Source organism: Meles meles, chromosome 1 (genome assembly GCF_922984935.1).
Source record: "Meles meles chromosome 1, mMelMel3.1 paternal haplotype, whole genome shotgun sequence".
Lineage (NCBI taxonomy): Eukaryota > Metazoa > Chordata > Mammalia > Carnivora > Mustelidae > Meles > Meles meles.
The window spans coordinates 109,379,289-109,395,014 of record NC_060066.1 but is presented as its reverse complement, the minus strand read 5'-3'; the positions used below and the strand labels follow the sequence as shown (position 1 = coordinate 109,395,014).

General features: G+C 37.8%; 1 protein-coding gene across 3 annotated transcripts in view; it reads right to left on the bottom strand.

Moving 5' to 3' along the window:
• ARNT (aryl hydrocarbon receptor nuclear translocator) overlaps positions 1 to 15,726 on the bottom strand; it is a 76,151-nt gene that overhangs the window by 40,894 nt on the left and 19,531 nt on the right. For 2 of the 3 annotated variants that reach the window (XM_045999460.1, XM_045999471.1), the window contains exons 2-3: positions 9,822 to 9,933; positions 1,088 to 1,132 (exon numbers count right to left, since the gene is read on the bottom strand). In XM_045999460.1, the coding sequence (XP_045855416.1) occupies positions 1,088 to 1,132; positions 9,822 to 9,933 (157 nt within the window). The remainder of the gene's footprint in view (positions 1 to 1,087; positions 1,133 to 9,821; positions 9,934 to 15,726) is intronic. The other variant, XM_045999480.1, reaches the window with a different exon arrangement.

Genomic DNA, 15,726 nt, shown 5'->3' with positions numbered 1-15,726 from the left:
TAATAATAATAAAATAAAATAAATAAATAAAATAGGGCTTCTTTATCAAATATTTGTTACTCAACGACGTAGACCCACCTAGGTAATTATTTTCAATTTTGCAAAGGAAAAATGGCAGGTTGCAGTCAAGATTATCTTCCTTTCTTTGACTCTTACTGTTTTCCTTACTTAGAAACAAAGCCAAATAATGGGTCTTTAACAGGAATAAATATTTCCCTTCTCTGAAAGAACTCCTCCATCAATGTATCAAAAAGTCCATTTTCAGTGCTCCAGAAGATTCATCATTCAAGGATACAAATTCTAATTCTTGCTCTGTAGAAGTCAACAGGTATGGGAAAGTATGAAAAGTAGATTAATGACCCCCCAATGAATTACACCTTAGTCTCCTAACACACTGACTCAGAACTTGGACATAAAATTTGCTTTAGCCAACGGAACACTAGCAAAGGTCAATACAAAGCAGAGGCTTGATAAGCATTTAGAATGGAACTTGCCCTTCAGATTGTAGACACTAGCATATAAAGAAACTCAGTCTGGGGCGTCTGGGTGGCTCAGTGGGTTAAGGTCTCTGCCTTCAGCTCAGGTCATGATCCCAGGGTTCTTAGATCGAGCCCCGCATCAAGCTCTCTGCTCGGCGTAAGTCGGCTTCCCTTCCTTTCTCTTTGCCTGCCTCCCTGCCTACTTGTGATCTCTGTCAAGTAAATAAATAAATAAAATCTTTAAAAATAAAAATAATAGTAATAATAAAGAAACTCAGTCTGACTTCCTTAAGGATAAAAGACCACAAAGAAGACAGAATAACCATCCAATAAATCCACAGCATTGTGAGAAATAATAAATTGTTGTTTTTAAACCACACAGCAACTAACTGTAACAGAGGGTCTTGGAAATTCTCTGCCCTCTCTTCACTAGAACCATTAAAAAAAAGTTTGAAAACTTTAGGAGGTATAATATAATAGGAAACTTTAGTTTTAGGATAAAGGACTCACCTTAAGCCTAAGGACAAAAATATTTCAAGTCAGAAATATAAAGATCATGAACTAATTTTTAATATCAGAAATCTAGAGAAAAAAATTTTAAATCTTACCTCAAAAATTTACTGTTCCCTTCTCCATCATCATCAAAATCCAACCTGGGTAAAGCCAACAATAAATATTATAAGCTCACTGACACAGAACACTAAGACATTAAAAATTCTCAACCTACAAGTTATCTGAACACCCACCCAAATGGAAGAAGGAAAACAGGAAGTGGACGGAAGTCAAATGAAGACATGTGACTTCCCCCTTTTACCAAACTGGGCAATCAAAAGAGTCTGTGCTACCTAACATTTTCCTAAGTTGGCAGTCCACCTTTGCCAAAGTTTTATATCAGAGTACGACCTCTACCAAAGAAACAGGAATCCACTCAAAAATTAAAATAAAAAAAATTATTAAGTCAGGTCCATTTTTCAATTCTATAGTCTAGCTATGTTACTAGACTTCTGAAACATGTTCCAAAACAGTGATGTTACAAAAGAGACCAATTTAAGATCTCATAAAGTTACTAATCAATGATTCTTTATATCACACATCTAATAAACATGTAGCATATGCTACATTAAAGACTTGCTAGATGAGAGGAAAACAAGAGACTTACCCTCAAGGGACTCTCTACCCAGACAAATACAAATACAAAACAAATGAGAAAAGGAAAGCACCATGTGAGGAGCATAAGCAATATGCTATAAGACATTTAGTGAAAGCAGCAGTGACTTTCATTTCAGGGGATTAGGGAAGATTACAGGTAACAAGGTAGGCCAATCCCCTATTAATCTCTGTACTCTACTGAACAAAAATATTACCACCTCATCCCAGTGATCACTCTTGGCATCTCTACTAGCCTTATAACCTAACATTATGAGTCTCTAGATGTATTACATATGAAGTACACAGTGTCAATCCTGAAAATGTTCATTCCTCTTCCTCCCTGTAGCCCCCTAATTACTAGTCAAAATCTACCCAATAACTCCATTTTTAAGAATCTACCCTAAAGAAAAGAACTAAAAAGAGAAAAAAAATTTATGTACAAAGATGTTCACTGAGCATTACATATAATAGCAAAATCTTCAAAACAACTTAAATGTCCCAAAACAGGAACTGAGCACATCCCTTTATGTAACTTAAAAATCATGTTTTTATAAAATATTTAACAATATGAAAAAAGGTTACAGATGGTTAGGTGGAAATCCAGGCTATATAAAACTATATAATTACAGATTAAAACTACTAAGAAGATCTACATATAAAGAACGAAGAAATTATACTAAAAAACTTATAGGAGGTGACGGGGTAGTAGGATTATCACTATTCTTCTTTCTTTCTTTCTATTTTCCAATCTTTATTTAAAAGAATGTGTATTCTTGGGATGCCTGGGTGACTCAGTGGGTTAAAGCTTCTGCCTTCGGCTCAGGTCATGATCCCAGCATCCTGGGATCGAGCCCCACATTGGGATCCGCATGGGGCTCTTTGCTCAGCAGGGAGCCTGCTTCCTCCTCTCTCTCTCTCTCTCTTCCTGCCTCTCTGCCTAATTGTGATCTCTGCCTGTCAAATAAATAAATAAATAAATAAAATCTTAAAAAAATAAAAGAATGGGTATTCTTTTAAGGAGTCAATCCCACTTACAGTTGCACCCAAACTATAAAATACCTGGGAATAAAACTAACCAAAGAGGCAAGGGATCTGTACTCAGAAAACTATAGAACACTCATAAAAGAAACTGAGCAAGACACAAAGAAATGGAAAAATGTTCCATTTTCAGGGACTGAAGAAAAAATATTGTTAAAATGTCTATGCTACCTAGAGCAATCTATACATTCAATGCAATCCCTATCAAAATACCATCAACTTTTTTCACAGACCTGGAAAAAGGTAATCCTAAAATTTGTATGGAACCAGGAAAGGAATGTTTAAAAAGAAAACCAAACTTGTGGCATCACAATTCTGGACCTCAAGCTCTATTGCAAAACTGTAATCATCAAGACAGTATGGTACTGGTGCAAAAACAGACACATAGATCAATGGAACAGAATAAGAGAGCCCAGAAATGGACCCTCAATTCTATGGTCAACTGATCTCTGACAAAACAGGAAAGAATATCTAATGGAAAAAAGAAATTCTCTTAACAAATGGTGCTGGGAAAATTGGACAGCCACACGCAGAAGAATGAAACTGTACCATTCCATATACCACACACAAAAATGAACTCAAAACAGGTGAAAGACCTAAATGTGAGACAGGAATCCATCAAAATCCCAGAGAAGAACACAGGCAACAACCTCTGTGACCTTGGCCATAGCAAATTCTTGCTAGACCCATCTCCAAAGGCAAGGGAAACAAATGCAAAAATGAACTACTGGGACTTCATCAAAATAAAAAGTTTTTGCACAGCAAAGGAAACAGTAGACAAAACCAAAAGACACAAGACAGAATGGGAGAAAATATCTGCAAATGACATATCAGATAAAGGGATAGTATTCAAAATCTATAAAGAACTTACCAAACTTAACACCCAAAGAACAAATAATCCAATCAAGAAATGGGCAGAAGACATGAACAGATATTTCTTCAAAGACATACAAATGGCCAAGAGACAGATGAAAAAATCCTCAACATCACTCAGCATCGCTACAATCAGTGAGTCAGGAGATGACAGATGGTGGCAAGGATGTGGAGAAAGAGGAATCCTCTTAAACTGTTGGTGGGAATGCAAGGTGGTGCAGCCACTCTGGAAAACAGTATGGAGGTTCCTCAAAAAGGTGAAAATAGAGCTACCCTATGAACCAGCAATTGCATTACTGGGTGCAAAGATACAAATGTAGTGATCCAAAGGGGCACCTGCACCCCAATGTTTATAGCAGCAATGTCCACAACAGCCAAACTATGGAAAGAATCCAGATTCTGTTGACAGATGAACGAATAAAGATGTGGTATATATGTACAATAGAAAACTATGAGCCACCAAAAAGAAAAAAAAAGCAAGCATTTGCAATGATGTGGATGGAACTAGACGGTATTACGCTAAGTGAAATAAGTCAATCAGAGAAAGACGATTATCATATGATCTCACTGATATGTGGAATTTAAGAAACAAAACAGAGGATCATTGGAGAAGGGAGGAAAAAATAAAACAAGATGAAATCAAAGAGGGAGACAAGCCATAAGAGACTCTTTTTTTTTTTTTTTAATATTTTATTTATTTGACAGAGAGAAATCACAACTAGGCAGAGAGGCAGGCAGAGAGAGAGGAGGATGCAGGCTCCCTGTGGAGCAGAGAGCCCGATGCGGGGCTCGATCCCAGGACCCTGGGATCATGACCTGAGCCGAAGGCAGAGTCTTTAACCCATTGAGCCACCCAGGCGCCCCACCATAAGAGACTCTTAAACACAGGAAACAAACTGAGGGTTGCTGGAGGGTTGAGGGATGGGAGAATGGGGTAACTGGGTGATGGACACTAAGGAGGGTATGTGATGTAATGAACACTGGGTATTATATTAGACTAATGAATGACTGACCTCTACCTCTGAAACCAGTAATACATTACATGTTAATTAACTGATTTAAATTAAAAAATAAATTAAGTTAAAAATAAATAAAAGAATACATATTACTACTTTTAATATATTTTCCTGATTACCAATAATACCTATTCATTTTAGAAAATCTGAAAATAAAAACAAAAGTTCCCATAATCTCATCATCCAGAAATTTGGTAAGTATCCTTTCAGTTTTGCTACGCACACATTACACATATTTATTTCTGACAGAGTAGTATGTTACAAAAACTATAACCTCCCAACATATTGAGAACATTTTTCTGTACTGATATGTACTTGTCACTTCCAATAGCTATACAGAATTCCATTTCAAATAACTATAATTTACTCAACCAATCTTCTAATTTTGATATTTACAGTTCTTCTAATTGTTTGCTATTATACATAACCATAACATTGTTAAGAGAGTGAACTCTAAAACCAACCTCCCCAATTCATATCAAACAATGAATTAAAATGTATAAAACTCTTAGACACATAGCAAGTCTTAGTATGTTACTCATGTTACCCAATAAATCCAAGGATCACTCCTGAATTATTATTAGCTGGTGAAATTAAAGACTAGCTGTATTAGCTACACAATTTTTCTTTTTGAGAGAGAGAAAGCTAGCATGAATGTGTGAGTGGGGGGAGGAGAGAGAGAGAAACAGAGAATCTCAAGCAGGCTCAGGCCCATTGCAGAGCCCCATCTCGTGATTGTGAGATCACGACTCAAGATGAAATCAAGCTGGACACTCAACCAACTGAGCCACGCAGGTGGCCCTTAGCTATATAATTTTTTATTTTTATTTATTTATTTTTTTTTTGTTATGCAGTGGTTTGCAAATCAAATCCTTTTTTTTTTTTTTCATTTTATTTATTTTTTCAGCGTAACAGTATTCATTCTTTTTGCACAACACCCAGTGCTCCATGCAAAACGTGCCCTCCCCATTACCCACCACCTGTTCCCCCAACCTCCCACCCCTGACCCTTCAAAACCCTCAGGTTGTTTTTCAGAGTCCATAGTCTCTTATGGTTCCCCTCCCCTCCCCAATGTCCATAGCCCGCTCCCCCTCTCCCAATCCCACCTCCCCCCAGCAACCCCCAGTTTGTTTTGTGAGATTAAGAGTCATTTATGGTTTGTCTCCCTCCCAATCCCATCTTGTTTCATTTATTCTTCTCCTATCCCCCTAACCCCCCATGTTGCATTTGACAAAGTACAGCATCCCTTCCTGATCAAAACTCTTCAAAGTGTAGGGATAGAGGGCTACATAATTTTTTAAAAAGAAAACAAAAGGGGCGCCTGGGTGGCTCAGTGGGTTAAAGCCTCTGCCTTCGGCTCAGGTCATGATCCCAGGATCCTGGGATCAAGCCCCACATCGGACTCTCTGCTCAGCAGGGAGCCCACTTACTCCTCTCTCTTTGCCTGCCTCCCTGCCTACTTGTGATCTGTCAAATAAATAAATAAAATCTTTTCAAAAAATAAAAAGAGAAAAAAAAAAACAAAACGACAGGGCGCCTGGGTGGTTAAGGTCATGATCCCAGGGTCCTGGGATCGAGCCCCCAGAGAGAGCTCGAGCTCTCTGCTCGGCGGGGAGCCTGCTTCTTCCTCTCTCTCTGCCTGCCTCTCTACCTACTTGTGATCTCTGTCAAATAAATAAAGTCTTTAAAAAAAAAAAATGAGAAATTTAACAACAACAAAAAAGTGGACAAAATACTACCCATTCTCCCATTCTCCCAGGCCTTTTTTTTTAAAAAGATTTATTTATTTACGTGCAGCATCTCAGTGGCTCAGTCACTTAAGCGTCCAACTCTTGGTTTCAGCTCAAGCCATGGGTCATGGAATGGAGCCCTGAATCAGGCTCACAGCTCATCAGAGAAGATTCTCTCCCTCTGCTCTGCCCCCCATGCGCACACACTCCCTCTCTCTCCCAAATAAATAAATCTTTATAAATAAACAAATCTCTTTAAAAAAGAGTAATACACAGACTATACTAATAAAAAAAAAAATCTTAAAAGCAGCAAGACAAAAGAAGTCCTTAACTACCTGTAAGGCTACTGAGGATTTCTCAACAGAAACTTGGCAAGCCAGAAGAGAGGCATGATAAAAAATCAAAGTGTTGAATGGGAAAAATCTACAGCCAAGAATACTCTCTATCCAGCAAGGCTATCATTCAGAAGAGAAGTGATAAAGAGTTTCCCAAACAAAAATTAAAGGAGGTCGTGACTACTAAACCAGGCCTGCAAGAAATATCAAACTGGACTCTTTGAGTGCAAAGGAGAAACCAAAGGTGACACAGACAAGAAAGGATCAGGGAAAATCTCCAGAAACAACAAAAGAACTAGTAATAAAATAGTTATAAATACATATTTATCAATAATTACTTCGAATGAAAATCGACTTAACATTCCAATCAGAAGATAGAGGGTGTCAGAATGGATTAAAAAAAAACAAGACCCAGGGACACCTGGGTGGCTCAGTTGGTTAAGCAGCTGCCTTCGGCTCTGGTCATGATCCCAGCATCCTGGGTTCGAGTCCCACATGGGGCTCCTTGCTCAGCAGGGAGCCTGCTTCTCCCTCTGCTTCTGCCTGCCACTCTGTCTGCCTATGCTCGTGCTCGCTTCGGCAGCACATATACTAAAACTGTCTGCCTATGCTCACTCTCTCTGACAAATAAATAAATAAATAATCTTTAAAAACAAAAACATGACCCAACTATATGCTGCCTACAAGAGACTCATTTTAGAACTAAAGACACCTGCAGATTGAAAGTGAGAGGATGGAGAAACATCACACAAATAGATGTCAAAGAAAGTCAGAGGAGCAATACAGAGACAAAGTAGACTTCTAGGTTCTTGCATTCTTTTAGTCCTGCTTTGGTATCAGGGTAGTACTAGCCTCATGGAATGACTGTGAATGTGATCTCTCTATTCCATTATTTGTAAGATTTTGATAAAAGATTGTCATTATTATTTTTTAAATTTTTCTGGGGTTCGCCAATGAAGCCATGTGCCTGGTTTTTTGTGCTGGGAAATTTTTGATACCTAATTCAACTTGAATATTTTCTACTTCTTAGATTCAAGATTCAAATCTTGGTAACTTGTGCATTTTTTTTAAGATTTTATTTATTTATTTGATAGACAGAGATCACAAGTAGGTAGAGGAGGCAGGCAGAGAGAGGGGGGAGTAGGCTCCCTGCTGAGCAGAGAGCCCGATGCAGGGCTCGATCCCAGGACCCTGGACTCATGACCTGAGCCGAAGGCAGAGGCTTTAACCCACTGAGCCACCCAGGTGCCCCAACTTGTGCATTTTTAAGAAGTTGCTTTTTTATCGGTTTGTCAGTACATAATTATTTATAGTAATCTGTTATCACACTATGTATTTCTGTGGTTCTCTATTGTATTATTTCCCTTCCATTTTGGTTCTCACTTTGGTTTTTGAGTCTCCTTTTTTTCTTAATGCATTTAAAGCACTGCTAATTTTATGTTTTTGTAAAAACTGGTCACTACTTTCTTTTTTTTTTTTTTTTAAGAGTTTATTTACTTATTTGACACAGAGAAAGAGAGATCACAAGTAGGCAGAGAGGCAGGCAGAGAGAGCAGACTCTCTGCTGAGCAGGGAGCCCAAAGCAGGGCTCGAGCCCAGGACACTGAGAACATGACCTGAGCCAAAGGCAGAGGCTTAATCCACTGAGCCACCCAGGCACCCCTCGTCACTACTTTCAATGTTATGTTATTGTTTATTCTGGTCTCTTATTTATTTCTGACTTTTCTTTGTTATATCCCTCCTCTACTAAATGTCAGCTGTTTATTCATTTTCTAGTTCCTTATGCTATAATGTTACCTAGCTTGAGTTCTTTTACACAGGCATTTATAGCATAAATTTCATTCTATCATCTGTTTTCACTGTATTCCATAGGTTTTAGAATATTGTTTTGCTTTGAGTCGTATTTTGACTTGCTGTTTGATTTCTTATTTGGCCCACTGCTTGTGCAGTAATGTGTTATTTAATTTTCATATATTAAATTTTTTTAAGGATCTTATTTATTTGACAGAGAGACAGCCAGAGAGGGAACACAAGCAGGGGAAGTATAAGAGGGAGAAGCAGGCTTCCTGTCAAGTAGGAAGCCCAATGCCGGGCTTTAGTCCTGGGATCACGACCCGAGCTGAAGGCATATGCTTAATGACTGAGCCACCCAGGCACTCTATGTATTAAATATTTCATATTTACATTAAACATTTTCCACCTTTATTGTTGATCTTTAGTTTTGTACCACTGTGGTTGGAAAATACACTTGGTATGATTTTGGTCTTCTTAAATTTGTAATATTTGTTACGCTACTTTTTTTTTTTTTAAAGATTTTATTTATTTGACAGAGAGAGACCACAAGTAGGCAGAGAGGCAGGCAGAGAGAGAGAGAGAGAGAGGGAAGCAGGCTCCCTGCTGAGCAGAGAGCCCGATGCACTTTTTATGTGATTTAACCAAGGGTTTGTTCTGTGTGTACTTAAAGAAAACATGTATTCTATTTGTCTTGGATGGAATGTTTTACATATACCTTTTGGAACCATGTATTCTGAAGTATGCTTCAAATAAGAAATGCTCTTGTTGAAAGAAAAAAAAAACTTTAACTGAGGGTACTCATTTAAAATAAAGCACATCAGAGGGAAGGTTGGGGGGGAATGGGTTAAATAGGTAAAAGGGGATTAAGAGTACACTTGTCGGGCGCCTGGGTGGCTCAGTGGTTTAAGCCGCTGCCTTTGGCTCGGGTCGTGATCTCAGGGTCCTGGGATCTCGTCCTGCATCAGGCTCTCTGCTCGGCAGGGAGCCTGCTTCCCTCTCACTCTCTCTGCCTGCCTCTCTGCCTACTTGTGATCTCTCTCTGTCAAAGAGTACACTTGTCATGATGAGCACCTGCATAGTAACGATGTACAGAATTGCTGAGTCACTGTATTATACACCTGAAACTAATACAACACTGTATGTTAATTATACAGTAATTAAAATAAAAATCTTAATAAAAATAAAATTTAAAACAATTTAAAAAAAAACCTGCATATAAGAAATTTAGATAAAAACAGTAATTCTGTATAAGGAAAAAAATCCAGGGACTAAAGAGTGGTATCTGACAGCACTGTAGTTAGTAACCAGTTGAAATGAGAGGACTGGGCATAGCAAAGAGGATTCAGGCACTAACTAAATCAGGCTGGCTTGTAGGAAAGCCATTCATGATACAATACCCAAACTCACCCTGGTCGCCGCTTAATAGCCCTGTGGACAATGGTTCCTCCACCTTGAATCCCAGGCCCAGGGTTTCCTGAGGCAATGGCTGGACCCAGTGATGGTACATCTGATGTCATTTCTATCAGAGAAAAATAGAAATATACATTTAAGAAAGACAGTCCTTTCTTATAATCATCATCATCACCAAGTTTGCTAGAAGAAAGACTCAAGGTACAGACGAAATCCCAGCAGCTTGCTAGAAAACCCAAATGCTCATATCCAGATTGCTCTTCTTGAATTCTTACACTGGTGAAAGCATACATTTGCCGTACTTCAGTTTCTCCTGCTTCACAGAGTTTGGAAGAGAGAGTACTATATTCTATCTGCAGCCTTCACTTTTTTTTTTTTTTAAAGATTTTATTTATTTATTTGACAGAGAGAGATCACAAGTAGGCAGAGAGGCAGGCAGAGAGAGAGAGAGGAGGAAGCAGCCCCCCACCCCCCGCCGAGCAGAGAGCCCAATGCAGGACTCGATCCCAGGACCCTGAGATCATGACCTGAGCTGAAGTGAAGCTTAACCCACTGAGCCACCCAGGCGCCCCTGCAGCCTTCACTTTTAAAAGCATGTGATAGTGACATAATGCTGATCTAAAACACATAACACACACAATCAGTTTTATACATTTTACTCACGCGATATGCATTTATTTATATAAAATAAGTTATCTAAATTTCTTATGTATTTTATTTAGAAAATACAGAAAAGAACCCAAAATAAATGGAATTCTAACTCCACCTAGCAATAACAAAGCAATACTCTCCTTTCCTCTCCCAAAGTGGCATCAGTGAAAGCCAGCTAAAACAGGTTTAAATAAGACCCAGGCATCTGGGATGCTTGGATGGCTCAGCCAGTTAAGCATTTGCCCTCAGCTCAGCTCATGATCCTAGGGTCCTTGCTCAGCGGGGAGCCTGCCTCTCCCTCTTGTCTGCAGCCTCACCTGCCTGTGTATGCACCTGCTCTCACTCCCACTCTCTCACAAATAAATAAAATCATTAAAAAAAAAAGATCCAATACCACACAGTACAAAAATACTCAAATACAAAAATATTCAAACTTTAATTTTAAGAAAGAAAATCACTCAGCATACCAAGAACAAAGAAGATCTCAAATTGAATGAAAATAACAATGATATGACATAGATGTTAGAATTATCTGACAAAGATAAAAGAAGTCATGATAAAAATGCTTCAGTAATTATTAATACAGTTGAAAGCCTCAGCAAAGAAACAGTCTCAACAAAGAAACAGGGTATAAAGAAGAATCAAATAGAAATTTTAGAACTGAAAAATAGAACTGAAATAAAAAGTTAAGTAGATTGATTCAATAGCAGAATGGAGAAAACATAGAGAAGAATCAGTGAAATGGAAGACAGAACACTAGAAATTACACATTAGAATACTAGGAAAGAAGGGAAAGAGGGCAAAGCTGAAAAATAATGTCTGAAAATTTCTCAAATTTGGCAAGAGATGTAACCTACAGATTCAAGAATTTGAGTAAACCCCAAAAGGGTAACCTAAAGAATGGCATTCCAACACAGATCACAAATGTCTAAAAAACTAAAGTTTTGGAAGTAGCTAGAGAAAAATGACACCTTACCTACAAAAGAAAAATAATTCAAACAGCAGATGTTTTATCTGAAACCATGGAGGCAAAAAGAATGTGGCATGATAGCTTTTAAATTTTGGGGGAAAAAGAACTGTCAACCCAGAATCCTGCAACCAGTGAAAAGATCACTTAGGAGTGAAGGGGAAATGAACACACTCTCTGATGACGTAAAACTATGGAGAACTTGCAACCAGCAAACCTATCCTTTAAAAATGGCTAAACAAAATCCTCTAAACAGGGAAGAAATTATAAAACAAGGAATTTTGGAATACATCAATACATATCAAGAAATAAAAAAGAACACAGTATGCAAAAATTGGGTAAAATCCATAGGCTTTCCTCCTTCTTTCTGAATTTTCTGAATTACATTTGCTGGCAGAAGCAAAAAATACAACACTGTCTGACATGTTTCTGAATGTGTACAGAGGAGATATTTATGACAATTAAAGTATGAATGGGAATTATAAAGGGAGGTAAGATGTTAACACTTAAAGTGGTAAAATGACACCACCCATAGACTGTGATATTATGATATATAATGCAATACCCACTCCAGCAATTACCAGGAAAGCTATACAAGGAGGTACACCAGCAAACATTACAGATAAATCAAAATGCAATTCTTTTTAAGATTTTACTTTTATTTATTTTATTTTATTAAGGTTTATATAAATATTTTGGTAATCCCTATACCCAATGTGGGGCTCAAACCCACAACCCCAAGATCAAGAGTCACACACTCTTCCAGTTAAGCCAGCCAAGCACTCCTCAAAATGGAATTCTAAAAGATGTTCAAGGGGCACCTGGGTGGCTCAGTGGGTTGAGCCTCTGCCTTGGGCTCAGGTCATGATCTCAGGGTCCTGGGACTGAGCCCCGCATTCAGCTCCCTGCGTATCAGGGAGCCTGCTTCCCCCTCTCTCTCTGCCTGCCTCTCTGCCTACTTGTGATCTCTCTCTGTCAAATAAATAAATAAATAAAATCTTTTTTAAAAAAATGTTCAAATAACCTACAGGAAGGCAGAGAAAAATATAGAGAAGCAGAAACCGAAACAAACAAATGAAAAAGAAAACAGCAGACTTAAGCCCTAACATAAAAAATTTATTAAATGGGGGCGCCTGAGTGGCTCAGTGGGTTAAGCCTCTGCCTTCGGCTTGGGTCATGATCTCAGGGTCCTGGGATGGAGTCCCGCATCGGGCTCTCTGCTCAGCAGAGCCTGCCTACTTGTGATCTCTCTCTGTCAAATACACAAATAGAAATTTTTTAAAAAATTTATTAAAAATTATTAAATGTAAATGGTCTAAATATACCAATTAATAAAGAGATTAGCAGAACAAACAAAATATGACCCAGTCTACAAGTTGCTTCATATGTAACAGTAGAGACAGGTTGAAAGTAAAAGGATGAAAAGACATACAACATATAAACACTGATCAAACAAAAGCAAGAGTAGCTGTATTAATAATCATCAGATAAATTCCAAAGCAAATAAAATGACCAGAAACAAAGCACATTATATAATATGCAAGCCATCAAGAAGACACTTGGCAGCTATGCACTAAACAAGAGAGCTGCAACATCTGTTAAACAAAAACTGATAAAACAGAAACAATAAAAATAATTGTAGCTGGAGACTTCGACACTCCTCATTCAACTAACAGAACAATTAGAAAATTGGCAAAGGCATAAAAGATCTCAATGAAACCCTCAACCAACAGGATCTAATTAAGATTTACTGACTCTAGGGGGCGCCTGGGTGGCTCAGTGGGTTAAAGTCTCTGCCTTCGGCTCAGGTCATGATCCCAGGGTCCTGGGATCAAGCCCCGCATCCGGCTCTCTGCTCAGCAGTAAGCCTGCTTCCCCCCATCTCTCTCTCTCTCTGCCTGCCTCTCTGCCTACTTGTGATCTCTGTCTGTCAAACAAATAAATAAAATCTTAATAAATAAATAAATAAATAAAAGATTTACTGACTCTACCCCACAATAGCAGGTACACATTCTTTTCAGGTGTCCCCAGAATATAAACCAAGATAGATATATCCTGGACCATTAAGCCTAAACAAATTTACAAGAATGAAATCAAAGCTTATACTCTCCAACTAAAAGGGAATAAAACCAGAACTCAGTAACAGGTAACAGAAAAATCACCAAAACTTGGACACTAAATGACACATTTCTAAGTAATCAATGAGTCAAAAAAGAAGTCTCAAATGAAATTAAGAAAACACAGAACTAAAATGCAAATTAAAATGCAAGATAGTTAAAATTTGTGAAATGCAGCAAAAGCTGTACTCGGAAAATTTTATAGCACTAAAATGCTAACACTAGATAAAAGGAAAAGTCAAGTCAATCATCTATGCTTCTGCTTCAAGCACCTAGAAAAAGAACAAAATAAACCCAAAGCAAGCAAAATGAAGGAACAGACAACATAAATCAATGAATTTGAAAACAGAAAAACACTTCAAAAAAATAAAATCAAAAGCTGGTTCTTTAAATAGATTCCCAAAATGACAAGACAGGGAAAACATAAACAAAAACATAAACACACAAAAAACTACCAATATCAGAAATGAAAAGAGAAAAAATAAAACAAAAAGACAGATATCACTACAGACCTCAAAGAAATGAGAGAGAAGTCGTAATACTAGGAGTGACTTACAAACATAAATTTGACAACTTAGACAAAATGGACCAATTCTTTGAAAAACCACAGACCCAATACAAATAAGATGATGTAAATCCCCATAAATATTAGAGGAAACTGAATCCGTATTTTTTTTTAAAGATTTTATTTATTTTCTTGACAGAGACAGCAAGAGAGGGAACACAAACAGGGGGAGTGGGAGAGGGAGAAGCAGGCTTCCCACCAAGAAGGGAGCCCGATGTGGGGCTTGATCCCAGAACACTGGGATCATGACCTGAGCAGAAGGCAGACACTTAAGAGATCCACCCAGGTGCTCCTGAATCCTAATTTTAAAACTCTCAAAAAAGGTATCTCCAGGTCCAGAAGGAGAATTCTACCAAACATTAAAAAAATTATTGTCAATTCTACACAATCTCCTCCAGAAACTGGTTGAGAAAGGAGACAACAAATTTTACGAGGCCAGAATTACCCTGGTACCAAAACAGACAAAATCAGTACAAAAACAAAGCAAACTGACCAAAAAAACTAGAGATCAATATTCCTCATGAAAACAGATAAAAATTCTTAATATTAGCAAATAAAATTGAGCAATATGCAAAAGAATTATATAACATGACCAAAGAAAGGCAACTGGATCAATATTTAATAATCAACAGAAGAAAAATAACATGATCATATCAACTTAAGCAAGAAAGCATCTGATAAAAACCAACACTCATTCCTAACTTTAAAGTTCAGAAAAAAGATCAGAAAAACAAAAATAGAGGGAAATGTCTTTGACCTGAAAAAAGAATCTACCCCTTCAAAAACCCCAAAACAATAACAACAACAAAAAGAGAGAGAGAGAGAAAGAAGAAAGAAAAAAAGGCCTCAAGTTAATATTATACTTAATTGTGAAAGACAATCCTTTTGTGATTGGGAAGTAAGCAAGAATGTTTCCTCTTATGATTTATTCAAACATAGTGTGGGAAATCCTAGCCAGTGCAAAAAATGCAAGGAAAGGAAACAAAATGCATAAAGATCAAAAAGGAAGAAATAAAACCATTCCCATTCACAGATGGATATGACTATCTTTGTAGATAATTCTAAGGAATCTAACAAAAAAACCCACAGAGCAAGTAAGTGATTCCAGCAAAACTGAATGATACAAGATAAGTATACAAGATTAAACTGTTTCTATATATTTGCAACTAGTAGACACCAAAATTTAAAATACCCATCTACCTACAGGGATGCCTGGGTGGCTCAGTCAGATTAAGCAGCCAACTCTTAGTTCTGACTTAAGATCATGATCTCAGAGTCCTGGAATCAAGCTCTGCATTGGGCCTCCCACTCACTGGGGAATCTGTCTGAGGATTCTCTCTCTCCTTCTCATTCCCCTGCTCCTGCTAACACTTTCTCTAAAATAAATAAATAAATCATGGGGTGCCTGGGTGGCTCAGTTGCAGTTGGTTAGGCATCTACCTTCGGCTCAGGTCATGATCCCTGGGTGCTGGGACTGAGCCTCCTATCAGCCTCTCTGCTCTGCAAGGAGTCTGCTTTTCCTTCTGCCCCTCCCCCCACTCGTGCTCTCCCTTGCTCTCTCTCTCAAATAAATAAAATCTTTAAGGAAATATAAATAAAATA